At 34.5% G+C, this 25,480-nt stretch overlaps 2 protein-coding genes across 2 annotated transcripts in view; both read left to right on the plus strand.

Moving 5' to 3' along the window:
• f-cup (leucine rich repeat containing flyers-cup) overlaps positions 1–25,480 on the plus strand; it is a 32,394-nt gene that overhangs the window by 3,677 nt on the left and 3,237 nt on the right. Inside the window, exons 3-9 of the mRNA XM_074180132.1 lie at positions 2,406–2,609; positions 2,704–2,827; positions 7,107–7,276; positions 7,324–7,466; positions 20,866–21,069; positions 21,132–21,275; positions 21,356–21,544. Coding sequence (XP_074036233.1) covers positions 2,406–2,609; positions 2,704–2,827; positions 7,107–7,276; positions 7,324–7,466; positions 20,866–21,069; positions 21,132–21,275; positions 21,356–21,544 — 1,178 coding nt within the window. The remainder of the gene's footprint in view (positions 1–2,405; positions 2,610–2,703; positions 2,828–7,106; positions 7,277–7,323; positions 7,467–20,865; positions 21,070–21,131; positions 21,276–21,355; positions 21,545–25,480) is intronic.
• Positions 7,484–12,936, plus strand: LOC141484774 (uncharacterized). Its single transcript, XM_074180133.1, has 2 exons — positions 7,484–12,214; positions 12,557–12,936. Exons 1-2 carry the CDS (start codon positions 11,911–11,913, stop codon positions 12,559–12,561), a joined length of 309 nt encoding a protein of 102 aa, XP_074036234.1. The 5' UTR covers positions 7,484–11,910; the 3' UTR covers positions 12,562–12,936.

Here is a 25,480-nt window from a genome sequence, read left to right on the forward strand (position 1 = left end):
TAATGGAAGCTTGATGTGACACACTGTCACTGAATTAATATATTACAGACAGGGGTACAGACTGTTTTATTTTTCATAACACACAAGCCAGTAAGTAATCGTAAATGTTGGAATTGAATAAATTAATTAGAAGTAGAATATAACAAATTAGTAGTTTAGCAACTAATAATACTAACAACAATTTTGAGTTTAAAGTGGATACCTAGAGGCAGGATTTCAGATAAGTTTTTTTGCAAAGCCTATGACCATGCATGAGCAGAAATTGAACAGTTTGAGACAGTTCATGAGGCCTATAAACCTAAAGGTTATACTGGCTTGTCTTGAGATGACAAAAATCTTGTTGGGTAAATCTAGAAGGTCATTCTTGATTCCTTATTTCTACTCATGGCACGAAAGTAGACAATGTTCAGTCATTATCTGGCACCTTCAAATATTTCTGAATTTCAGCAAATGGGTCAGACAGTTGAGCTCTTTGTGAAAAAGAATAATGATACGATATTTGTCGTGGACTTTTCAGCTCCTGGCGGGACGAATATCGTCCGAAAAGAGGAGGAAAAACGGATAAAATATCGAGATTTTCTCTTGGAACTCCGCAGACTCTATCCAGACCACTCTGTCAAGATGGTTGTTCTGATTGTTAAGTCCTTGGTGGAATGATGCCCTCTCTACTCTCAAATATTAAAATCAAACCGGCTTGCCGCAGTAGGGCAGAAATCTTAGCCGGACAGATGCAGGAGGCTGTCATTCTTGGCTCACTGCGCTTGTTCATGCAGCTGCAGTTTCGTAAGAATGTATCATCTTTCCCTCCCACCGATTTCCTGGAGTCTTTGAAGTCCACTAGATACTCGTTAGGACAACAAGAGGATTGTTCTGAATTCTTGGGGTTCTTGTTGAATACTCTTCGTGGGCAAAACAATAGCAGAATCAATACTCCTGACCACTCTGGATTGAATGATTCTGAGCAGTCTATCTCGTCTTGTGCTGGAAAAATCCTCACTTCTTTACTTTGTAGTAAATGTTCAAGAGGTAGCAAAAACCTATGTGAATTTCTGGAATTTCATCTAGTATTTCCTAATATGACTAATAATCAGTCCGTGCAAAGCTTATTGTTAAATCATCTGAAAATGGAATTTTTAACAGGTGATGATCGACTGTATTGCCTAACATGCGTCAAACTAACTGACTGTTATAAGGAAACAAGTATATTTGAGGCACCAGTCATCTAATAATAACACTGATGATCTTCAAACAAGACTCAAACACCAAACAAGCACCAAACTCTTTCAAAGTTTCGAAATAGATGAACACTTCAATCTAGCAGACCACTATTATAATATTCATGCAGTCATTGTTCACTGTGGTTCTGACGTTGAATTTGGTCATTATTACGCCTTGGTCAAAGATGGAACGGACTGGTTTAAGTTTGACGATAGTCGTGTCACGAAGTGTTCAGGCGATATATTTAATTTATTGGAGCCTCTGGAGGCACCCTACATTTGGTTTTATGAGAGGGCATTGACAGATCAAGATCTTCAGATGATGTGGTGCTGCAGGTTTTTCCGGGTTTTCCTGCGGCTGAAAAAGCAAATGCGCCACTGGAATCAATTAAGTCCCCCCGGAGCGCCAATTAATTTTTATTGTTGTTTTATAATTTCACAAATAATGATCACTTACCCCACGGTATGGGGAATGGTCGTTGGATGATAATGCTGGCGCGCCCTCCCGAATGTATCGGGGCTTCGGGGGATAGGGCCTGACCAGCGGACACTACGGTGAAAACATATTAATAATAATAATTACGCACTTATTGTACTGTATATATGTTTACTTTTACAAGAGTTGAAAAATACATCCTTTAATCACATTTTCCTTATTTCTATTGAATAAGACAATACTTGTGTGCTTTCTTCAATATTTTATTCAGCTACCTACTTGGCTGCAGATATATTTTTTTCAGTAGTAGTAGTATTTTATTCGTGTTGATGTCAGTGTTATAAATTATATTCAATTATATTATATAAACAATATGGAATAATTCCTATTTCTAGCAGTCTGAGGTCACCCAAGCTCAGCTTGTATTGTGTCCTTCAGGCTGCTAAGTTTTAACAAGAAAATTGTAATATAGGTACTACTGTAAATCTGTCTAATAAGGTAACATAGTTTGGTTTCAAGAGATAGGTTGAATGGTGACATATGGTAATTGATATAAATATTAATATGATTAAGATATGGTAATTTAGAGGTATAGAGGCATACAGCAATTTCTTATTCAGTGGCGATGACAAGTTTCTCTTTTCAACTTTTTATCAGTTTTCTGTAGGTTTCACAAATGATTTCTTTATACCTCTGTTACTTTATATTACCCTTCATTAGTATATAACAACTTTGTACTTGTTTTGTTTCAGTTACAAGATAACCTGTTAACAGAACTACCTGAGGAAATTGGTAACTTAACAAAATTAACCAGACTATGTTTAAACCACAATAAAATTAACAAACTGCCTAAAGATTTTAACAAATTAACGGAGCTGAAGTATTTATCTATGAGTCATAACTATTTGGAATGTGTTTCAAAAAGTGTTGTTGATCTAATCATGTTAGAAAAATTGGTAAGTAATTTGTCAGCATGAATATGTGGGTTTGTTACTTCTGCATTGAATAAAACAACTGTATTGATAAGTTACTTTGCTATTTTCATTTAAGGATATGTCAAATAATGCAATACAAAAATTGCCACCTGGAATTGGATTTTTAGTTCGTCTGATGGAGTTGAATATTTCAAACAATAAACTCACTGAATTGCCACCCGATATTGTTAATCTAAGAGGTAATATAACAGTAATAAATATAATAATGCCTATTGTATGACATTTCGATTCTTGACTTTTATCAAACCAAAATGAAGTCAACGATTTTATTATTTGTCATGTGACATCTGCATTCAACCTCCACAAATTTCACAAAAACACCGGATTTTTTACAATTTCATATCTTCGATGTGCATATCAATAGTAACTAGATGCTCTGTAATGGAATGTTTTGAATTGGCTTTCTGTTGGATGTAACCCATTTCTGAAAATGTTAGTTCCATAATTACATTCCTGGCAATATTAGGAAAATCAATAAATTGATGGATACAGCGGTTTCTACGTAGTAGGAAATCATAATGAAGAAAAGAGAATTGAAACTTTCTATGTTTTTTTACCAGTTTTATTTGCAACTAACGTTACTGCAGTTTCGTCCTATAAGGACATTTTCAAACTTGAACTCCTTATAGGACGAAACTGCAGTAACGTTAGTTGCAAATAAAAGTGATAAAAAACATAGAAAGTTTCAATTCTCTTTTCTCCATTATTCAGAAAATTATTGAATGAAATACAATCTCTATTTTGGTATGTATAACCATCTCTGTACATTATAATTGTTTCATTTTCATGTTCGTCATTAACTTCAGCTATTATTGTGATAAATTAAAAGTCAATTCTAATGAAAGCAAATTCTTCGGCGTAGGAAAGTCCACCTTTTACTTCATTTCATACAAAACAAAAGTCATCTTTAATCCCAATATTGTGAATCGGAAGATGAGAACGTGTAACTTTGTTTTATAATAGAGTTAACAGAAATTTGACTTGGGTGTAATTGGTATTACCTGGTATTTCCATCGTCTATCCTTATCTTTACCTTTGTCTCCTCGGGTTTCTTTATTTTTCCTTCTCTTCTTCTGTATCTGTTGCCACCTCAAAACAGCCACACTTTTCAGCCTACAGGAGTGTCCTACTGGACACTCTATATATAAGGTAAAATTTTTACTTTTAAATAGAATCAAAAACTAACTTATGGAATGAGTTTTTATATGCTGCTTTTAGCATCATTGGTTAACTCAAAACCAGTAAATGTTTTCTGTGGAATTCCATTCTGATAATAAGTATAACTTCAATGATGCCTCTAAACATTAGTGAGATTCCATCACAGAAATATACACCAAAGATTGATTTCATCCTTATTTACAATTTGCTCAGTTGCATACTCAAGTAAGATAAAATTTTTCATTAAAACACGATTGAATGTTGCGCGGGAACACTGTCAGTGAGGCTCCCTTAGGAGGTCGCAGGTTTTACTGTAGAAATTGGCTATTGATAAGAAAGTAGGCATGGCGTGTCTCACCTCTCACAATTTCAAATTTTTTTACCATAGAGCAGATAATTGTTAAAAAAAATCTGTTTTTCCAGGTAATGAATAATGGAGAGTATATATACTCGTATTTGAAATGTCAATGACATTGAAATTGATGAAAGTTTTTATGAAGAGAGCTGTCAATTTTGACTGCAACCTAAAACTTCATCTCTTTATCAAAATTTGATTTTTTCTTATGTTGATGAAAGCGATAAATCACAAGATAGCTTGCGGCTTCAATTCATTTTGTGAAATTAATTGCAAATTCATTATTCTGATTCATTTTTTCACATTTGTTTAAAAAAATCTGCTCAAAATCCTCAAAAGTCGAAACTTTTGCGAGCTAACGATTAAAGAGGTCTTGCCTTTTAACGGGCGATTCCTAGTAGAGGTTATTGGTCTTTAGGCAGTGAAAATCGATGGTCCGGCCTCGCGGCTTGAACAACCGTTTCACCTGAGGGTCGATTGGACGAGTGGAACCAACCACTCATGCCATCCCAACTGGCTACCATTCCATGTGAATGGTTACTTCTGAATTAAATTCATTTGAATTTATCCAAATCTGCATGAAATCCAGCTATAAAGAGTGTTTCCTAACTACGATACGAAACGTCAGAGGGTGATTCGTTAGGTCATTTCAAGAAAAAAGTTCTTATGAATATAAATCCGGAGTTGCTTCGTTTCTGAGCTACAGGGCGTCGATGTTAAAAATAAACAATATTTATAAGATTTTTAATATCCTTACACCGATTTGGTTTTTTGAAATAATAACTAAATTGAAATTATTAGGTCCAGTGGAGTCTCAGTGGGTACCACAGCCAACAATATTGGGAAAAAAAGGACGCCACTGACTTGTAGTTTTTTATTTTTTTAGATTATTCAACTAAAAATACAACTTTTTCGTTGCTTGTATTTCTTTCATATCTAGCTACGTTTTCACAGAGACCAGGTGACAGTGATAGCACAGTGCTGAAACATTTAGAACGCTACATGCAAGATTATGTGAAACTGGGAGTATTAATAAAAATGCAGGTGGTGGAAGACCAGAAACTGTAACAACGCCTGAACGAGAAGCTATACTTGACGGGATAGATGAAGATCCTTCAGCTAGTACCAGAAAGATTGCACTGCAGGTGGAAGTCAGCCCAAAAACCGTATGGACAGTTCTAAAAAGAAACCTCCTACATATCACAGTGTCCAAGCTCTACTCTACAAGTATAAATTATTGCAAAACAATGTGGATGCTATGGAGGTGTTATCTTTTATTAATTTCTGTGTGCCTCATTTTAGAACTAGACGTATAAAAACATTTTACAGCCGACTGGCAAGAACCAATTTGTATCTCAAGTCACCTATCTTTAGCATTTGCAATAATTTCAATTTAATTTCAAGTTTGTGTGATATCAATTTTGATTCCCTAGAATATATTGTTGACACTGCATCTCAGTATTTCATGGAGAATTTTTAATTTTCTGGTATAGTTTTTTTTTTATTATTTCATTTTATTCTATTATAATTTTGTTATTCATTTTCTCAAATTGTAACTTCGTAATTATAAGGATCTATATTATTTTTTTAACATACTTAGTTAACCCTGTAAATGGTTTTTAACTGTTGGGTAATACCCAAGCTATTTTTATTATTATCTTCTGCTTTGGGATTTTCACCTAAGATTAATGTGTTGCAGGTGGTTGATTCATACGATGGTACACAATAATAAATTTTTACCAAATATTTCATTTACAGAAGAAGCAAATTTTTCACGAGATGCTATTATAAACTTTCACGATGACCATTTTTAGGCCGACGAAAATCTCCACGTAATCGGAGTCATTTTCAGCAATAATTTTCGCTGAACGTTTGGGTAGGAATGATTGGTGACTACCTAATTGGCCCATTTTTCTTACCAGCAAGATTAAGAGGTGAATCCTACACTGACTTTCTGCGAGATCATTTACCCAATTTGTTAGAAGTGCCGATACTTGTAAGAGGCATCATGTGGTTAATGTACGACGCGACATGGCTCCAGCTCATTTTAGTGTTCAAGCTCGTCAGCATCTCGACATCATCTACCCTAATCGCTGGATTGGACATGCAGGACCTCAAAATTGGCCAGCTCGCAACCCTGATATGAATCCTCTGGATTTCTATTCATGGGGTCACCTGAAGGCTCTTGTTTATAAAACTCCTGTACTATATGTGAATGACTTGAGGAATAGAATAATTGACAATTGCAATTTCATATGGAATACTCCAGGTATTTTTGAACGTCTCAGATAGTCAATGACAAATCGATCGCAGTCGTGTATTTCATCGTAAGGTGTTTATTTTTTGTTGTCCATGTTTTTTTTTTCTCGAAAACTAAGCTTGATATGAAGAAAACACAAGCGACGAAAAAGTTGTATTTTCAGTTGCTTAATCAAAAAAAAAAAATTCAAGAAGAAGTCAATGGCGTTTTTTTTTCTAAAATTTATTGGCTGGGGTGCTCGCTGAGACGCCAGTGGATCTAATAATTTCATTCTAGTTCGGTCTTATTACTTCAAATAACTGTAGCATGTTTCAACCAAATTGGTGAAAGGATATTTACCGTTTTTTTTGTGAACTTCAACGCCTTGTATCTCAGAAAGGAAGCAACTCTGAACATATGTTCATAGAAACATTTTTCTTAAAACGACTTAACAAATCACTCTGTATAAGCTATACTAAACATATTTAAACCAAAGAGAAGCTCAAGTCATTTCCTTAACCTTTTTTTGAAAATGACAGATGTCTTTGGAAATGCTTCATTTTCCTTTCCACTATTTTTTCATTTATGTTGGTAGTATTCACAAGGATACTACACAAGAGTACTAAGAATGTGACATCAGAATTCCATTACTACTGCTAATAATGACAACATTTTTTTGAATTGTTAATTTGAAATACTTTTTCAGGTTTGTTGAAATTCGACATCAGTAATAATAGTATTAGGCACATGCCAGATATGGGAGAGTTGAGAAAACTCCAATGGTTGTATGCTCAGCATAATGATATTGAATATATTCCTAGCTTCAGAGGGTGTGAACAACTCCAAGAACTGTATTTGGGAAACAATTTTTTGAAGGTAAGACCTTGCGTTTTATTGGGTTGACCTCATTCTCAATCTTTTAGGAGATACCTATAGAGTTTTGCGAAACCATGACGCATCTGAAAATTTTAGAACTCCGAGATAATCAAATAGAAGTGATTCCTGTTGAAATAACTAATTTATTCCACCTTTCGAAATTTGATATAACAAATAATGATATTAAAGAGTAAGTATGTCAATTTATATACCTACCTAAGTTTGTTAATACCTATCATTTGTTTCATCTGAAGTAGATGAGCAAAGAGACTTCTGGCTCACCGGGAGTGGGGGTAACCTATCAGCGTCATCGAAATCGACGCAGGATGGAACGAGTATCGTAGCGATTTGAGCGTGGAACTCCGCCCCTCGGCCCCCTTGGTACTTCACCTAACCTATCGGCCCCCTTGGTACTCCACCTAACCTATCAGCTCCCTCGGCCCCCCTTCAGTCACGTGATTTTAAATAAAAAAAGTTTATAGTTATGGGATTCGAACCTGGGTCGTCCGCGCCGTAGACATTGTCCTTAGCCTCTACACCATCGTAAGATATTGAAGTTAACTGCGAATGTTGGGTATTTATAGCGTTAGTTTTGTCGGGACCGAAATTGACTCATTCATTATACTTGACAGCATTTTTATTTTTGATTTCCGTAGAATGTAATCGTCATTATCATATTGAAGATAGGAAAATATACTTAGATTTGGGAAATAATTAATATTTCATGTAAAGATGTATATGTGTGTGTAAGAGCGAGAGGCGCGTGTGACGTAATCGATGCACAAATTTACGTGGCTTTGCGTATATTGAGAGATTCATTTGAATAATTTATCGTACAGAATTGTTTCATGTCCTGTTATCAGTAACCGCACAAAAATAGGCGCTCGATTCATCGATACAAAAGTATATGGAAACACCAAAGTTATAGAACACACAGAGTCATCTATGAGTCACTAGCTGAACTATCTATTGGTTGAAGAAGGACACTGTAAACACTGGACTCATAAGACGGCATCTGTCAAATGTGAATACATGCCAGCATGGCAGGTTCGGCGTTGCCAGTTGTACAATGAATCATTGTTTATGGGGCAATGTGGCGTTGCCGGTTTAGGAATTAATCGTGAACTACTCGACGAAAATTGGAAGCGCGAAAATGATATATTAATAATAATGAATCAGATTTAAGAAAAAACATTACAGATTATTGAGGCTGTATCGTTTCAAAGTGTGATCCCTCAATGTTACAAGGTATCTCAAAATACATCATTGAAAACAAACATGGCGTCGAAGTGTACAGGGTGCGTCGAAATACATCATTTAAGAAAAAACATAACAGTTCCACGAGGCTGTAAGTTTTCAACGTGCGATCCTTCAATGTGTACAAGGTATCTCAAAACACATCATTGAAAAACAAATATGACGTCGAAGTGTACAGGGTGCGTCAAAATATATCATTTAAGGAAAAAAACATGTCGATTTGAAATATGATATTAATGTGTATACGGGGTGTCTCAAAATACATCGTTGAAAACAAACATGACGTCGAAGTTTACAGGGTGCGTCAAAATATAACCAAGAAAAAACATGTCGGTTCAACAGAAGTCTAGAATTCCAACATGACAAAAGGGTACAACGTCTCGTATCTCTGGGTTTTGGAATTAATCGTGAACTACTCGACGGAAATTGGAAGCGCGAAAGTGATATATTTTATAATAATGAATCAGATTTCAGAAAAAACATTACAGATTAATGAGGCTGTATCGTGATCTCAAAGGTATCTCAAAATACATCATTGAAAACAAACATGGCGTCGAAGTGTACAGGGTGCGTCAAAATACATCATTTAAGAAAAAACATAACAGTTCCACGAGGCTGTAAGTTTTCAACGTGCGATCCCTCAATGTGTACAAGGTATCTCAAAATACATCATTGAAAAACAAATATGACGTCGAAGTGTACAGGGTGCGTCAAAATATATCATTTAAGGAAAAAAACATGTCGATTTGAAATATGATATTAATGTGTATACAGGGCGTTTCAAAATACATCATTTAAAAAAAAAACATGTCGATTCAACAGAAGTCTAGCGTTCCAACATGTCGGAAGTCTCGTATCTTTGTTAACCAAGTTAGCATCATCAGGAGAAAGAGGAGATCCAAAAGTGTCGAGAGGTTAAGCTTAGTGGACTCAACGTGAGGGCGCGAATGGGGGAGCGAAGTATTCGACAATGACATTTCAAAATACGTGGTTTTCCGTGCGTTTTCGATCGTTTTTCGTGCGTTCACGATCGTTTTTCGTGCGTTTACGATCGTTTTTCGTGCGTTTTCGATCGTTTTTCGTGCGTTTTCGATCGTTTTTCGTGCGTTTTCGACCGTTTTCCGTGCGTTCATTCGTTATCGTTTCATCGTTATTGTCGTAACGGTTTTTCGTGTTTCAATATGACAGTCATTTATCATTTAACGCGTTTCGCTAACCAAGTTAGCATCATTAGGAAATGACTAAAGTCCATGCTTTGTCATATGAAGATTCATTTTGCGAATTTTCAGACTCTTGAACGGAACCTTGTGGAACACCCAACCTAACTTCTGTTACAGAGTAGTGTAGGTCAGCCAATCAGAATGGAGACATCAAATATTGCTCGATTGATTGTGCTAGATGAAATTGAACTGGAGAATGAGGGTCGAATCATAATAATAATAGTGATAAAACATTAAAAGCTTGAAAGTGACGTAGTCAGCGTGGGAGGTGGTGGCGTGTGTGAGGATTTGTGGAAATAAATGAGTTATTACAAAAAATAATAGCGCAACTGTCAGAAGGGCACTGAGTTGTATATTCACTAATAATGATCGGATCGTCGCACACGGCACGTCAAATGAAAGGATAAGAAATTGAGGAAGAATTGCAAATTCAACAAACTTGTAATTAAAAAATGTTGGGTTATGAACAACTATAAGTTTATTCCAATTGCAGAAGCTTGATTCAAAACGCAGAATTTATTGACAAAGAAAATGAAAAAATCATTGGATACTGAAACATATGATATATTTGGATTCCTTAGGGTGAGAAGATTTCGAATCCGTCAAAAAACGACCACTTCCGGTTTTCACTTCCGGTCCTCCGATTTCGATGACTTCAACATCAATGGATTCGTTTAGATGTCATGAAACATAATTAATCATTTGTCGAAGCCAAAAGGGCCTTATAACCTATTTTCATTATACTAGCAGCAACAGACCGATGTGGGTACTCATTTCAAATGATTTCATTTGTAGATTATGAAAAGTATGATATACAGTGCCCAATGTGAAACACCATAGAAAGAATTGTACATTTAAAGAAAATCATTGAACATATTTGAAATTAAAAGTTGTTGGGTTATGAACAACTACGAGTGTAATGTAATTGCAAAAGTTTCATTCAAAACACATAATTTGTTGACAAAAAAATGAAATAATCATCGTATACTGAAACATATGGTATTTTTGGATTCCTTAGGGTGAGAAGGTTTCGAATCCGTCAAAAACAGGTCACTTCCGGTTTTCACTTCCGGTCGTCCGATTCCGATGATTTTGACATCAATGGATTCGTTTAGATGTCAAAAAACATAGTTAATCATTTTACGAAGCCAAAAGGACCTCATAACCTATTTTCGCTATACTAGTCGCAACAGGTCGATGTGGGTACTCATTTCAAATGATTAACTGTGTAGACAATGAAAAATATAATATCGAGCGCCTAATGTGAAACAGCATAGGAAGAATTGCAAAGAGAATCATTGAAAAAACTTCGGATCGCCACGTACATCATGTCAAATGAAAGAAGAAAAATTGCAGAATTCATCAACAACGAAAAAACAAATATGGTGCAACATGTCAGAAGGGCACTAACCCACATCTTCATTAATAATAACTGAATCTCAACGTGCAGCAAATCAAATGAAAGGAAAACGAATGCAGAATTCATCAACAGAAAAAAAAACCGAGACGATGCCAAGAGGGCACAAAGTTGTATCTTCACTAATAATAGTCGCATCATCACATGTAGTACTTAAAATAAAATAGGGAAAAAAAGCAGAATTCATGTGTTTGTTGCGCTATTCAAATCCAAGGTGACATGGATCAATGTCAACGCTGAATGTGCATATAACAAAGACTCTTTGATTTTCTTTTGTTTCATTTCAGAATATGTCATCACTAATTTTTATATTCAAACCCAAAGTGACATTGATCACTGTCAATGTCGAATCTACATCCGGAGATACGCAGTTCTCAAAGCGACGAAACAAAGGCTCTTTGTTTCATTTTAAAATATGTCATCACTCATTTTACTATAAATACGTCATGCATGGCGAAATGAGTTAGTTGCATCCGTTGAAAGTGATACCAGTGATAAGTGCACCGATTCTATTTGAAAGTAAGTGTTTTAGGTTTGACTTTTTCCTCAGATGAATTTATTCAAATGTAATTTAATTGAAAATTGGTGAGAATTGTTGAATCCTTTGATTTCCAAAATTTTTCTCGATATATATGTTGGATGATTTCAGTCAAATGTTTTACATGTCGTGGTTTGTTTGAGATAGTATTCGCATATATTGTGAATCAAAACATAAAGCTTTCATTTTTTATTTTTCACAGATGGATTTACAAAAGTTGAATGCAAGTTCGATCGTGAAGAGAAAGCCAAGTATCAAAGTAGCAGATTTGCCTGTGGAGATGCCGCAGAGGATATTCACTGCCAAAATCGTGAAAGGAAAATTTGGTGAGGCGGTCTTGTTAGCTTTGGGAGATAAAGTATCATTTCTGCCCCACCGAGTGACGGAGGCGTATCGTCCTCACTTAGAAGAATGTTCATCAGGAAAATACGCTATTGTGTTCAAAGGGTTAATAGACATTGGGAAACCGAATCTTGTCGTTTCATTTGAGATTGTACAAAATAAAGGTTAGTATTGTTTCCAAATTTTTCTTTGTTTTATAGGCAAAGAGTTTTTGGGTGTATACAATATTTTTCATTCGGGTCAAAAATTCTCACTCACAGATATGATCCGCATAAAGTAGTGTTTTCATACAATATATTTCCTTCACTTAGTACGTGCAGAATATGTGTTTTAAATTCTTTATTTTGAATGACACTTGATTTTTTATTTTCATTATAAGTGTAGCAATTACTTCATAAAAGACGTTACCCTCTCTGTTGCCAAAACATTTTTTTTGGTGTATGTTTTTATTGAAAAATCGAATTTATTTCAGTGTATTTTTTATTGAAAAATCGAATTTATTTCAGAATAATACATCAACGTGTGCAGTATCAGTCAGAGTCATCTCAACAACAATATTCAAAACCGTCATAGCAACCTTTCCAGAACGAGATTCAAATATCAGCAGTTTCCATTTTTTTCAGTCTAAAGTTGCACATTATGAGGCTAGAATTTGTCGATATTCAGTGATTTGTTGGACAAACTGCACCTATTCAATATATATAAAACCGTAGTGAATTTGGAAGACTTTGAAGATTCATCGTGGTGTGTTCCAAAATTCAAGAAAAACACGCCGTTCTGTATGGGTCATTTCAAAGGAAATTTGTTCAGCTGCAGTCTCAATAACGTTGATATTTTATATAAATGGCTTTATAATATACTACCAAAATAAATAAAATACATATCACACACATCTTTTTTTGAAAATGAAAACTTATCTTATACAGGGAAAGTTGTCAAAAATATGCAATAACAAAAAATTATATACCAGATTTTATAGAGATGAAGAAACATCATATTGAAAGATACTAAGTTGACAAAAACAGGACATTTTAGAAATAAAGGAAAAAATTTTGTCTGTCATTTTAAATTCTGATTCGTTGGGTCGATATAACAAAAAGTGGCATTTTATATCTTGAATTTTATTCAGGACATTATTATAGATGATTGACATTTGTCATTAAATTTCAAGTGTGATATTTGGAAATTCATTTCGTATTGTAGTTTTTTCGAAATTCCCATTCAAAATAGCATCCTTTGATATAGATACCACCGGACGAGTCTATTATGTGTAGATAACCTGAGTTTCAATTGTTCGGAGTTCTGAGTTCTTGTACATATAAACATAACAAAGTAACGATACAGACAAATATGAAAAATCGTCATAAAATAATTCAAATCCATTCAAGTGAATACATGAATTGAAAGATATTTTAACCTCAACTTCGATATTCTGAAACAAAAACACACAGTATTCACAATTCCATCTTTCGTTATTCCAAGTTCATAGTCATCAAAATTGATTCGATTATAATATATATAGGAATATAAAACTATCTTCAAATACAGTTGCATGAATGCACATCAAGCATTTTGTCGTAGTACGGTGACCGGGGCAAAGTTACAACTTCAGCATAATATGAATGTTTATAAATATTAGGGAAGGTCAAGATCATCAACAGGTATTAAGAAATTTATTCGGTGTCCAAAGCTTTCGGAATACAATGCAAATAGTTTTCTTTATGACTATTCGTTCGATATTAAATATTATTACCTCAAAATATATCGAAATCATAACACGTTTGCGATTCATTTTTTCAGTTACATTTGAAAAGTGAGTTTCAGTTTGCAGAAATAATAGCCCACACATGTTGGAAAATTTCTATATTGAATTCAACAAAAATCGAGATACTCCAAATCGTGGAACCGTCAGTTACACCATTCCAGACGTTCCAAACAGCATATTTTTATTGTACTATAGCGATAAACAGATTTTAAAGCGGAAATACGGAAAGCGAATATATACGGAAAATCGTGGATAACGGAGCTTTTCAGTAGGAATACTATTTTAAATTACCATACCATAATACTGGAATACATTATCTCAAATGATGGATGAATATCGATTAACTTCGTGTCAATGTTGTATTTAATATCTTGAATCTTATTCAGGAAATTATTATAAATGATTGTTATTAGACATTCATTTTCAATTTCGATGTTTAGAAATTCATTTCCTGTTACAGCTTTTTCAAAATTCCCATTCAAAATAGCATCCTTTGATTTAGATACCGGACGAGTTCATTATGTGTAGATAACCTGAGTTTCATTTTTATGACAATGTCGTTTGGTGTGATCACGAGTCCATTATAACAGGGAGTGAAATGAATTCTCAGACATATGAATATAACAAAGTAACGATACAGACAAATATGAAAAATCGTTATGAAATAATTCAAAGCCATGAATCGAAATACATGAATTGCTTCGATATTCTGAAACAAAAACACTCAGTATTCACAATTCCATTCATTATTCCAACTATCTTCAAAATGCACATCAAGCATTTTGTCGTAGTACGGTGACCGGAGCAAAGTTACAACTTCAGCATATGAATGTTTATAAATAGTGAGGTAGGTCAAGATCTTCAACAGGTATTACGAAATTCATTCGGTGTTCATTGATCACGAAACGGTTCGTAAGCTTTCGGAATACAATGCGGCTGATTCATCAAATTATCACTTCGTGTCATTACATTTGGAAAGTGAGTTTCAGTTCAAAATGTCAGAAAGGCACTAAGCCAAATCTTTGTTGATGATAGTGGAACCTCAACGTGCAGCACATCAAATGGAAGGGAAACGAGTACAGAGTGAATTAATCGTGAACGACTCGATGAAAATTGGAAGCGCGAAAGTGAAATATTAATAATAATGAATCAGATTTAAGAAAAAACATTACAGATTAATGAGGTTGCATCGTTTCAAAGTGTGATCCCTCAATATTACAAGGTATCTCAAAATACATCATTGAAAACAAACATGACGTCGAAGTGTACAGGGTGCGTCAAAATACATCATTTAAGAAAAAACATAACAGTTCCACGAGGCTGTAAGTTTTCAACGTGAGATCCCTCAATGTGTACAAAGTATCTCAAAATACATCATTGAAAAACAAATATGACGTCGAGGTGTACAGGGTGCGTCAAAATATATCATTTAAGGAAAAAAAAACATGTCGGTTTAAAATATGATATTAATGTGTATACAGGGCGTTTCAAAATACATCATTTGAGAAAAAAAACATGTTGATTCAACAGAAATCTAGCGTCCCAACATGTCGGAAGTCTCGTATCTTTGTTAATCAAGTTAGCATCATCTCCAAGACATATTGGTGTCCATTTGAACCTCAAAAAACTTATTGAAGCAGAAGGTGGAACCCCAAAAAATAGGAGATATAGTACACCAAGTCAGTGAAGAGCGGCATTTTTCTGCAGAAAAATGTTTGAATTTCTTCAGATTTTCCAAATATCTATGCTTCTATCTACTAAAGTTAAGTATGTGTCGGTAGTGTGTAACGAAGGTTTCCATTAAATTCACTGGTTGCGCCTTCTGGAGGATGTTTGTTGCGATACACCATAGATGACAATATTTATTGTTTATCATTTCGAATCCGTTGAATAGAAGGGGTCTGGAAATAGAAAAAAAAAACAACGTTTTAACGCTTTGTAGACGTGTTTGATGCTCTATGACCAACACCCGTTATCCATATTTTCATTATTATCCCGATTGTATGACTACCAAACATTCAATATTATCGGGATTGAAGGGAGCTGATAGGTTAGGTGGAGTACCAAGGGGTCCGATAGGTTAGGTGGAGTACCAAGGGGGCCGAGGAGCGGAGTTCCACGCTTAAATCGCTACGATAATCGTTCCATCCAGCGGCCCCCTTGGTACTCCACCTAACCTATCGGACCCCTTGGTACTCCACCTAACCTATCAGCTCCCTTCAATCCCGATAATATTGAATGTTTGGTGGTCATACAATCGGGATAATAATGAAAATATGGATAACGGGTGTTGGTCATAGAGCATCAAACACGTCTACAAAGCGTTAAAACGTTGTTTTTTTTTTCTATTTCCAGACCCCTTCTATTCAACGGATTCGAAATGATAAACAATAAATATTGTCATCTATGGTGTATCGCAACAAACATCCTCCAGAAGGCGCAACCAGTGAATTTAATGGAAACCTTCGTTACACACTACCGACACATACTTAACTTTAGTAGATAGAAGCATAGATATTTGGAAAATCTGAAGAAATTCAAACATTTTTCTGCAGAAAAATGCCGCTCTTCACTGACTTGGTGTACTATATCTCCTATTTTTTGGGGTTCCACCTTCTGCTTCAATAAGTTTTTTGAGGTTCAAATGGACACCAATATGTCTTGGAGATGATGCTAACTTGATTAACAAAGATACGAGACTTCCGACATGTTGGGACGCTAGATTTCTGTTGAATCAACATGTTTTTTTTCTCAAATGATGTATTTTGAAACGCCCTGTATACACATTAATATCATATTTTAAACCGACATGTTTTTTTTTCCTTAAATGATATATTTTGACGCACCCTGTACACCTCGACGTCATATTTGTTTTTCAATGATGTATTTTGAGATACTTTGTACACATTGAGGGATCTCACGTTGAAAACTTACAGCCTCGTGGAACTGTTATGTTTTTTCTTAAATGATGTATTTCGACGCACCCTGTACACTTCGACGCCATGTTTGTTTTCAATGATGTATTTTGAGATACCTTGTAACATTGAGGGATCACACTTTGAAACGATACAGCCTCAATAATCTGTAATGTTTTTTCTTAAATCTGATTCATTATTATTAATATATCATTTTCGCGCTTCCAATTTTCGTCGAGTAGTTCACGATTAATTCCTAAACCGGCAACGCCACATTGCCCCATAAACAATGATTCATTGTACAACTGGCAACGCCGAACCTGCCATGCTGGCATGTATTCACATTTGACAGATGCCGTCTTATGAGTCCAGTGTTTACAGTGTCCTTCTTCAACCAATAGATAGTTCAGCTAGTGACTCATAGATGACTCTGTGTGTTCTATAACTTTGGTGTTTCCATATACTTTTGTATCGATGAATCGAGCGCCTATTTTTGTGCGGTTACTGATAACAGGACATGAAACAATTCTGTACGATAAATTATTCAAATGAATCTCTCAATATACGCAAAGCCACGTGAATTTGTGCATCGATTACGTCACACGCGCCTCTTGCTCTTACACACACATATACATCTTTACATGAAATATTAATTATTTCCCAAATCTAAGTATATTTTCCTATCTTCAATATGATAATGACGATTACATTCTACGGAAATCAAAAATAAAAATGCTGTCAAGTATAATGAATGAGTCAATTTCGGTCCCGACAAAACTAACGCTATAAATACCCAACATTCGCAGTTAACTTCAATATCTTACGATGGTGTAGAGGCTAAGGACAATGTCTACGGCGCGGACGACCCAGGTTCGAGTCCCATAACTATAAACTTTTTTATTTAAAATCACGTGACTGAAGGGGGCCGAGGGAGCTGATAGGTTAGGTGGAGTACCAAGGGGGCCGATAGGTTAGGTGAAGTACCCTCGGGGGCCGAGGGGCGGAGTTCCACGCTCAAATCGCTACGATACTCGTTCCATCCTGCGTCGATTTCGATGACGCTGATAGGTTACCCCCACTCCCGGTGAGCCAGAAGTCTCTTTGCTCATCTACTATCTAAGTGCATTATCTAAGTGAAAGAAAAATCATTTTCTCCTCTTCGAACATCTGTTTTGACCTGTTCATTTGAAGCAATATTTTTGACATATAAATATGCTACTACTAGTGGAGTGCCTGGAACATTCAAAACCATAAAACCTCGGATTAGAGTTATAGTGAATGAATTAATATGATCGATGTGGGATATTGTTTTTTAAACTTTAAATTGCAATGTTTACCCAAAATTTTTTTGTGCACTCCATTTTTTCATTGTTTAAACAAATTATTATAAAAAATTAATGTTTGAACATATATTTTCACTTTAAACAGTATTTTTTTTATTTATATGTTAAATCTCACCTGAGTAGACATATAGGAACATTTTTCAACGATACCTGTGTATAAAAATAGCAGTAGGGATCTCGAACATGTAGAAAAACGTGGAGGGGAGAGCGGTGCGACAGCTGCTATGTACAATGGAATTTCTCGGCCAGTTTAATTATGAATGAAACGTACTCTATTGTGTACATTTAAAAAAATAAGGTAATTAATTACGACTAATGAAAAAAAAAATATTAGTACAAAATCTGTTTATTTAAATATATTACATTGTTGTCTACATCAAATATTTTCTTCTACTTCATCTATCTGTATAATAGAAGGTGAAGGTGAAGTATTGGAACAACTATTTCCGCTGCACTGTAAACATGCTACACTGCAGTATAAACCACTTTTTCTGCATCCACACGCAGCTTCACATCCCTTTTTGCAATTACAAAATAACATTTGCAATAAATTATCCGGAGCAGGTAATTGATTCATTGTTATTGGGATGTACATGTTATTGGAAAACTTTCATCCCCAATTTTCAATAACTACGTCATTTCCTAGCCATATCTGAATTTGTAGGTAGGTACACTCTTTTAAGGTGCTCAAACGCTGCATCAGTTGTTGGAGGCAGTGATGACAAAAGAACACTCGTATTTCGTATAACGTAGCCTCTTTGTACGAAGCACAGAAGCCTAAAGAATGACATATATTTATTACTTTTTTAGAGCCAAATTTCCTATGAAACATCACAGCCAAAGTAATATGAAGTGGCGATAAAAAAGATCTTGGTCGTACAACTGATATGATTGCATGCGCAATTTACATTTCTTCTCATATCTCGGAATTGTTTCTGCATTATTTTTCTCATCTCTTAATATTATTTCAGATAGTAAAAAATTTAAAGATTTTGGAATTGATTCACCAACATCTTGAAGCATTTTGTCACTTGGCGTATAATTTTCATTATCGTACACTTGGGCTCTTATATCTCTCCGAATAATTTCGCTCGCCGCTTTCAGAATATGAAATTCTTCTTCTTCTTCTTTACTATTATATTTTTGATTGTACCAATTTTCTGTTAATACATCATGGTTAATTTTTTTAAAACATATAATGGTATTGGACCCAAATTTAGTTGAAATGATAATATCATCGTGAAAGTGTTCTATATTAGTCGTTTTTTAATAGTTTTTCCATCCGGGATATGCTCTGTAGTGATGACGTTTTTCAACTCTTGCATGGTAAATTGGCAATCATCATTCTCTTCTATGTACTTGTATATTTGCTCCATTGCTGCATCTACCATCGACATTCTCGGATTAAGTTTCTTTTCAACATTATTGAGGTGAATTGAATTTTTCAGCAAATTATAACAATCCGAATGATATTTTGCTGCAAGGGTCTGTAAGTCGGTTATACCAGAAATCCCCTTTGTGGATATCTCAATAATAATCAGTTTTCTGGACGGCTATAAAATTCGTGATGGATTCATTTAAAGTTGGAGTGTTGATGTATGAAATCTGCCTACGCCGAGCTTTATTTAATTTTGCTTCTTTTGTTTTATCAGCTTCTTGTCCGCAAAGAAAACAGTTTTTTTCCCAATTGAAGTTATTGAAATTCGTGCTACTTCGAAGTTTTTTTTTCGGAGGCGATAATGAGAGATTTTCACGGACCTTATTTTTAGACATTCCAATATACTTTTTATTAATATATTTTTGTCGACAACTTGAATGAGCATAAACAAATTCAGTTTGTAGGTGAGGTAACAATCCATCTTGTCGTTCAGTTGAAGCAGCTTGTAAAGAGGTTACTCCTCTACTAATTTTTATCATTTCACCTAAATTTGAATTTGTTTCGGAAGATGAACCCAGGTGTATACATATTATGCAGTTATTTTCATCAGCCATGCTGCTAGCCGTTGGTTTATCCATTGTTCGAAATCTAATAAAAAACAATTGATAAATAATTAATTGCATTTGATTTATTATTATCATATATATTTTTTTATTGAAACTGATCTTTAATTTTCGATTTATTTATTATTAAATTAATTCAATAATGAACTGTAGTTTTCAATCTAATCACTTTCCAAATTAAGCAATACAAAATAATTTATAATAGTTCAATATAAAAACGTCGTCTTCAATACATCTTCCAGTACAAAAATGTACAAGAATTTTTCACTAAAAAACTAAATTTTCACTGTTATAGAAGCACAATATTCATAGAACACATGTTACTTGCAACTAAACTAGCCGAGAAATTCTATTGTACATAGCAGCTGTCGCTCCGCTCTCCCCTCCACGTTTTTCTACCTGTTCGAGATTCCTACTGTTATTTTTATACACAGGTATCTTTGAAAAATGTTCCTATATGTCTACTCAGGTAAGATTTAACATATAAATAAAAAAAATTACTGTCTAAAGTGAAAATATATGGTCAAACATTAATTTTTTATAATCATCTGTTTAAACAATGAAAAAATGGAGTGCACAAAAAATTTTTGGGTAAACATTGCAATTTAAATTGCACTATAACTCTAATCCGAGGTGAAAACCCCCAGGCGCTCCACTATACATAAACATTTTAATACTTACAAAATGTTGCAAACAACAAGTTTTGAGAGGAGAGATATTAGCAGCCATTTGTTTGTTTATCAAAATTTAATAAATATACACTTTGAATTTACCAAGAATTTACTATAAAGGTTGCCGAATACCATGGGGTTGATGCCACATTTGCAAACGTTGAAGGTAGACGGAAATAAACTAAAACAAATCAGACCCGATATAATTCAAACAGGAACTAATAGAATTATGAAGTATTTGAGGGAAAAAATAAGTGAAGAGGATCTGCAAGCTATGAATATCCCTTCAGATGTTTCCTACGATTGCAAAATATTTCCCGATAGGTAAGGAAATTAATACTTCACATTCAAAAATGTTGATGACTTTTAGTTGCACTATTTCGTAGGTATACCATGAGGAATGGCAATGTTTTGAATTTGGCAATGAAAGATATATCTGAGATTCCTGAAGAATGTTTTCTTGAAGCTAAGGAGGCGAATGTAACGTCTGTAGATTTATGTAAAAATAAGTTCCACAATGTTCCTTCTGGGTATGTCATACTACACTAAATGTAGAAAGTGTATACGTATCCACTCTGTAATAATTTTTGACTTATTTTATTTTTTTCAGACTGTTATTACTTTCAGATCGTTTGACAGAGTTGAACTTGTCCTCGAATCGTCTATGTGAGCTACCGGACTTTCTTTCGGATTTAACAATGCTGAAATTCCTCGATTTGAGTAAGAATCAGTTGAACTCTTTACCAGAAAATTTTTCAAAAATGGTGTTCCTGAGAGAATTGGTACTGAATAATAACAAGTGAGCGAGATTCATATGATTTACTAAATGAGGCTGACGACATACAGGTCGAAACATTCTGTTTCACTATATGTTTCGAATAGTGTGCGACGCCCTGAATTAATACATTTCATAAGTTTTGTCTATAACACAGTGAAACTTGGTGCTAAGTTGAGAACCACTAACTAGATAAAAACGAGGTATTGATAATTTTCATACTGAATTTTTATCAACTTATTCAGTTCACTAATTTATAGAAACATTGTGTCTACTCTAAGGTATCATATATGTAGTTATATGTGACACATTTTACAAATACTGAAAACAAAATAAGCTTCTCAAATATACTGAATTTATTCAGTATGACAGTCAATTCACTCATTTTTGCTGATTATGGAGTTACTCTGTTATATCTTATTCAACACAACAGTATATAGGATTTTTTTATGAAGTGGGGGGTTTTCAAAAACTAGAACATACAAGTATGTATAGAGATTACTATGAATTGAACCGATTTTGTTAATATTGTTCATTTGAATCCATTTTTTTTTGGTGTCAATGGCATCGACTGGTTGGTCATTAGCGTCTTGTTCTGGTCAGGAATATTAATAACTCCCTGATCCATCTAGGGAACGTCAAGGGCGTCGCCAACGGGGGGCAGTTCCTCCCCCCCTAGAGATCAAATGTAGCTAGCCGCAAAGCGACCAAAGTGCGAGCAATTGACTTTCTTATCTATTAATGAATTCCACATTGCATGACAAAACGTAAATAAATTCACAAGGTTTAATGTATATTGTAGAAAGTATTGAAATATTCAGAATAACATTAAGATTTTGAAATCTGTTTTTAAAGTCGCCACCATTATCATCATGATTATATCAGATTTGCCATTAAACAATGTAAAAATATGTAGGTAGGAAGTAGGTATGGTGTGTGTTGTGTGCATTGCATTTCTTTCTACGACAGCCGTTCACCATCATTCACGTTAGTTTTGTATAATTTGTATGCGGCATACCGGCATATATAAAGTAGAAGTTATTGTTACGAACATACAATTTGAATTGGTTTTGTGGACAATGCCATCTATAAGTGTAAGTGTTGATAAAAAAACACCTACAGCCTACAGTTGAATAAATCGACTACAATCCTTGTAAACCTAGTATTGCTACTCGACGCTAGATGGCGCTTGTTCAATGAACTCTCTGGAATTTGGTAGCAGTTTCTAGACCGGGTCAGATGTTACCGTACATTCTAGTATGATATTCGTTTGGGTATATAAAGACTTGAGCCGCTGTGAGCGAATCACTTTTTAATTGGAAGCGATGAACGAAACAAGCTAAACAAGCGAATTGGAAAGCCATTATAAGACTACCGACTTGCCTGTATTAGCCGCGGTCAAAGCGTCGGAACACGATTTTACTTTCACTTAAAAACCACCGTGAGAATCCGTGACAGACGAAATTAAAAAGGAAGCTACTGCTGTTGCGGAGAAAGTCGGACTGGAGGAGTACATTACATCCATTACATCAATGCCGCGTTTTACGGGGAAACAACGTCATAGAAGCAATCATCCAGCAGAAAGCCCTTCAGAATACTGGAAGAGGTCTTTAGTAATACCATACTTGGATTAAATTATCACCACCCTTGAAGTACGTTTTGCTGAAGAAAACACGCCATCATTCGTATTATCTGAGTTACACCCGGCGCAGATGCAAAAGATGGCAACTGAAGATCTGAAACAAACTTGTGAATCTATTGCCCAGTTTACCGAACATAAAGAATGAAATCGAACTTTGGCAGCAATTGTGGCACGATAGGATTAATCTAAACAGATCTTACAGTTGTTGATGTCCTAAAAGAAACAAATTCCTTCTTTCCCGAAACGGAGAAAGCATTGAAAATTTTGAACGCTTTACCATGCACATGTACAGTAGAGCGATCCTTTAGCATCATTAGAAGACATGGCTAAGAAGCACCATGGCAGAAGATCACCTTAATGGTCTGGCCATAATGAGTGTACACAGAGCTATAATAAATAAAAACCTAAATAATTTTAATGATAAAGTGGTTCAAAGTTTTGCAGAAAAACCCCGCAGGTTATGTTTTAATCGATTATTATTTTTGTTAAAATAAATAATTATTACTGTGTTTGAAAGTTTGATATAGTTAGTTATTGTGCTGTCGAGGGCTTGTGAAGTTTTAAACATTGATATCGGAACCCTTCCTATTACAATCGTCATCGAGGCAAAGACTTCCAAAATGTAACGCTTCATGCTTTCGCCTGTACCAGGCGTTCAATTTTTATCCTCCATAATATTGCTCCATTGCCCCCCCCCCCTTAGTCATAAGCTGGCGACGCCTTGGGGAGCGTCATGGGTATTCGCAGTCCGTCAGCCATGTAACCATTATGTAACATTGCAGAATCATCCCAACTTCAACTAGATAAATACTCTAGTCAAGGGTAGGGCTTAAATGAATCATTTTTATGGCGAAACTATGAAAACCGTGTTTCAAAATGTCTATTGAATTTTTTCTCAAACGAATCAAGGGAATATTATTGTTGTTGAAGGTTTCGGGTCCCCTGGGAAGGGGATTTGAGGTTTTACGCTTTCATATATTCCATTGTGAAAATATTCTTAATTCCTATACGAATTCAGTCTGATAAAACAAAACAAAAAGTAATATGAATAACTCTTTTTTTTGTTTTAAAGTAAAATGTCTTTTTTTTTAAGGAAAGCCATGCCTATAATATTTTTTGTACAATTGTCAAAAAAACTTGACACTTCTGCACCTCTAGTGATGCGTAAATGTTTACTTTTTTTTTCATTGAAAAAAAAAGTATATTCATTGTGAAGGTTCATTCATTTCTGTTCTACTTTCTAATTTCTACACAAGTGAACATTTTTTTCCCTTGACAATAACTGATTTTTGGCAAACTCAGTTTTTATGGAGGGCGTGTTACAAGTTCAGCGAATGCATTAGATAATAATTGGTAGATTATGTTGAAATTGTCGTCTTCAAATTTTGTTTGAAAAATAAAAATGACACTTTTCAAAGGGTCGTAGAAAACTTTGTTGAAAATCTTGAATGATACATGTTTGGGCAACACATTGAAGAAGTCAATGGCTTCTTCCTTATTTCACCATTGAATGTTGTCTATTCAGTTTTTAGGTCGGTAGATGGCGAGTGCAAACTTTTGTCAGTTTGTAGAACTTTCGCAATTTTTTGAACATTCAAAAATGCAAATAATTAATATGTGTAAATGAACTAATGGGTTTGAGATTACATATTACAAATACAGCAAAACTAATATTTTCTCCTATTCAAAGATTCGAAAGATATGTATAACATAGTAAGTTGCATCTGTATGTTAGTATGTTGAACTGTTTTGCTGTGCATTTGTTATATTTCCAAAGCTTTTTTAATTTTTCAAACACATGAGAAGGACAAACATGTATATATTACAGAAAAACGAAGTTATGATTGCAAATTTAATGAATAGTGTAGAACATTATTACTAGCAAAAGATGAGTTCTTGAATTCATCAGAAAAAATTCCGATGTATCATAAATAAAATAATATGTGAATCTATCATTCAGATCGATCCATGGAATCACTGATGAATTCAAGAATTTGTTTGATATTAGTAATTTGCATAACATGTTAGGAATCACACGTTAAAAGGTAAGACCTCGTTAATCCTTAGCTAGCACAAGTTTCAGCTTCTGAGGGTTGTCGTTTCTAGGGGTGCGACAGCTGGTTAACGGAAAAACAGATTTTTAAACAGATTCTCAATTTTCAAAAATTGAATATTGATTTTTTTTTGCAATTTGAACGATGTTTTGTTCATCGCAGACTTATTCAAAACTACATGTAAAATTTCAGAATTCTTGAAATAAATGTAAATTTATTCTCTTCAGTCTGATCTTAAAGAAAATATTAATTTTTTTGTTTTTT

The sequence above is a fragment of the Leptinotarsa decemlineata genome, unplaced genomic scaffold, assembly GCF_025532065.1.
Source record: "Leptinotarsa decemlineata unplaced genomic scaffold, Ldec_3_MD MMD2_tig00026294_RagTag_RagTag, whole genome shotgun sequence".
In the NCBI taxonomy this organism is placed as follows: domain Eukaryota; kingdom Metazoa; phylum Arthropoda; class Insecta; order Coleoptera; family Chrysomelidae; genus Leptinotarsa; species Leptinotarsa decemlineata.

Coding starts and splice junctions, on each gene's coding strand:
- LOC141484774 (XM_074180133.1), top strand. CDS start 11,911: ATGGATTTACAAAAGTTGAATGCAAGTTCGATCGTGAAGAGAAAGCCA.